This window comes from Lagopus leucura, unplaced genomic scaffold, assembly GCF_019238085.1.
Source record: "Lagopus leucura isolate 7727_CA_CO unplaced genomic scaffold, USGS_WTPT01 26844-0_obj-0_obj, whole genome shotgun sequence".
NCBI lineage: Eukaryota > Metazoa > Chordata > Aves > Galliformes > Phasianidae > Lagopus > Lagopus leucura.
In genome coordinates, this window is record NW_024964095.1 from 1 (window position 1) to 1,570 (window position 1,570).

Genomic DNA, 1,570 nt, shown 5'->3' on the forward strand with positions numbered 1-1,570 from the left:
GGATGGATGGATGGATGGATGGATGGATGGATGGATGGATGGATGGATGGAAGGGCTCTGTGGGACGGAAGGATGATGGATGGACGGACAGATGGACAGACGGATGGATGGATGGACGGATGGATGGATGGATGGATGGATGGACAGACGGAAGGACAGATGGATGGAAGGGCTCTGTGGGATGGAAGGATGGAAGGTGCTGTCCTGGTGGTGCTGTGGGGCTGCAGCCCTGCTGTTCTGACAGCACTTTTCTCCCCTCAGTTCTGTCCCACCAAGGCCGAAGCGCGGAGGAGCGCCGCTAAGATCGCGCTAATGAACTCCGTGTTTAACGAGCATCCCTCACGGAGGATCACAGACGAGTTCATCGAGAAGAGCGTTTCGGAGGCCCTGGCATCCTTTAACGTAAGGCTCTGCACGGTGGCATCGCAGAATCACCGGGGTTGGAAGGGAGCTGCAGAGATCTCGGAGTCCAACCCCCTGCCAAAGCAGTTCCTGCAGCAGGTCGCACAGGTCGGTGTGCAGGCGGGTCTGGAGCATCTGCAGAGAAGGAGACTCCAGCAGCCCCTGGGCAGCTGCGCCAGCGCTCCGCCACCTCACCAAAGCAGTTCTTTGCACGTTTGTGCAGGACTTGCTGCGCTGCAGTTGCTGGCCGTTCCCCTCGTCCTGTCTCCAACACTGCTGAAAGGAGCCCGGCCTCACCGCTCTGCCCCACACCTCCATATTTACAGACCTGGCTCAGGTCCCCTCTCGGCCTCCTCGAGGCTGAACAGACCCGCTTCCCTCAGCCTTTCTTCTTAGGGAAGCCCTGACCTGCAGGGAGCCTCCTGCTGAGGTGTGAGATCCTCCTGCTGCCTCCCGGCGTTAAAACCTCCCCATTCTCCCTCTGCCTGCTGCCGGCTTTGTTTGCAGGCGCTGTGTTTCGCTGCCCTGCACTCAGCAGATCTGCAGGCAGCTCTGCAGCTCACGGATCGTTGTGGCACTGGGGGCGCTGCCTTGTGTGCCTGCCGTTCCTTACAGCTCAGCTCTCCTCTTTTGCAGGGCAACCGGGAGGAGGCTGATAACCCCAACACCGGCATCGGCGCCTTCCGCTTCATGCTGGAGTCCAACAAGGGGAAATCCATGCTGGAGTTCCAGGTACGGCTGACGGTTGGGCCGTGCCTTCACCATAAGAGTGGGGCTCTCCTCTGAACACCACTCCGGGTTTCCAGCTCTGCTGTGCCGGCAGTCGGCGTTGGGTTTCTCTGTGTGGAGCTGTTTGGTGTCTGTGGGACGGCAGTGTGTGTTTGCGGTGCCATCAGTGCCATCATCGGTGCCATCGGTGACACAGCTGGGTGTGCAGGCAGCCCTTCCTTGTGCAGCTTTTGTCCTCTCCTGCAAAAGGAGAGAGACCAGGTAGAAGGACCTCAGTGAGCACCATTCACTGCTCATTATGATTAGTGCTGCTGATTGCACAGAGCTTGCCCTCTGAGCTCTGCTCCCATCCCACCTGGCTGGGTTTGCGCCACCTCCTGCTGCATCAAGATCAGGGGCTGCAGCAGCTCCCTGCAAAGCCAGGCTGAGGGAGCTGGGC

The 1,570-nt window shown here is 59.6% G+C and overlaps 1 protein-coding gene across 1 annotated transcript; it reads left to right on the forward strand.

The window, feature by feature from the left end:
- Positions 1-175: 175 nt before the first annotated feature.
- Positions 176-1,518, forward strand: LOC122191543 (LIX1-like protein). The gene is made up of 2 exons (XM_042891830.1): positions 176-402; positions 1,039-1,518. Exons 1-2 carry the CDS (start codon positions 190-192, stop codon positions 1,186-1,188), a joined length of 363 nt encoding a protein of 120 aa, XP_042747764.1. The 5' UTR covers positions 176-189; the 3' UTR covers positions 1,189-1,518.
- The last annotated feature ends 52 nt before the right edge of the window (positions 1,519-1,570 follow it).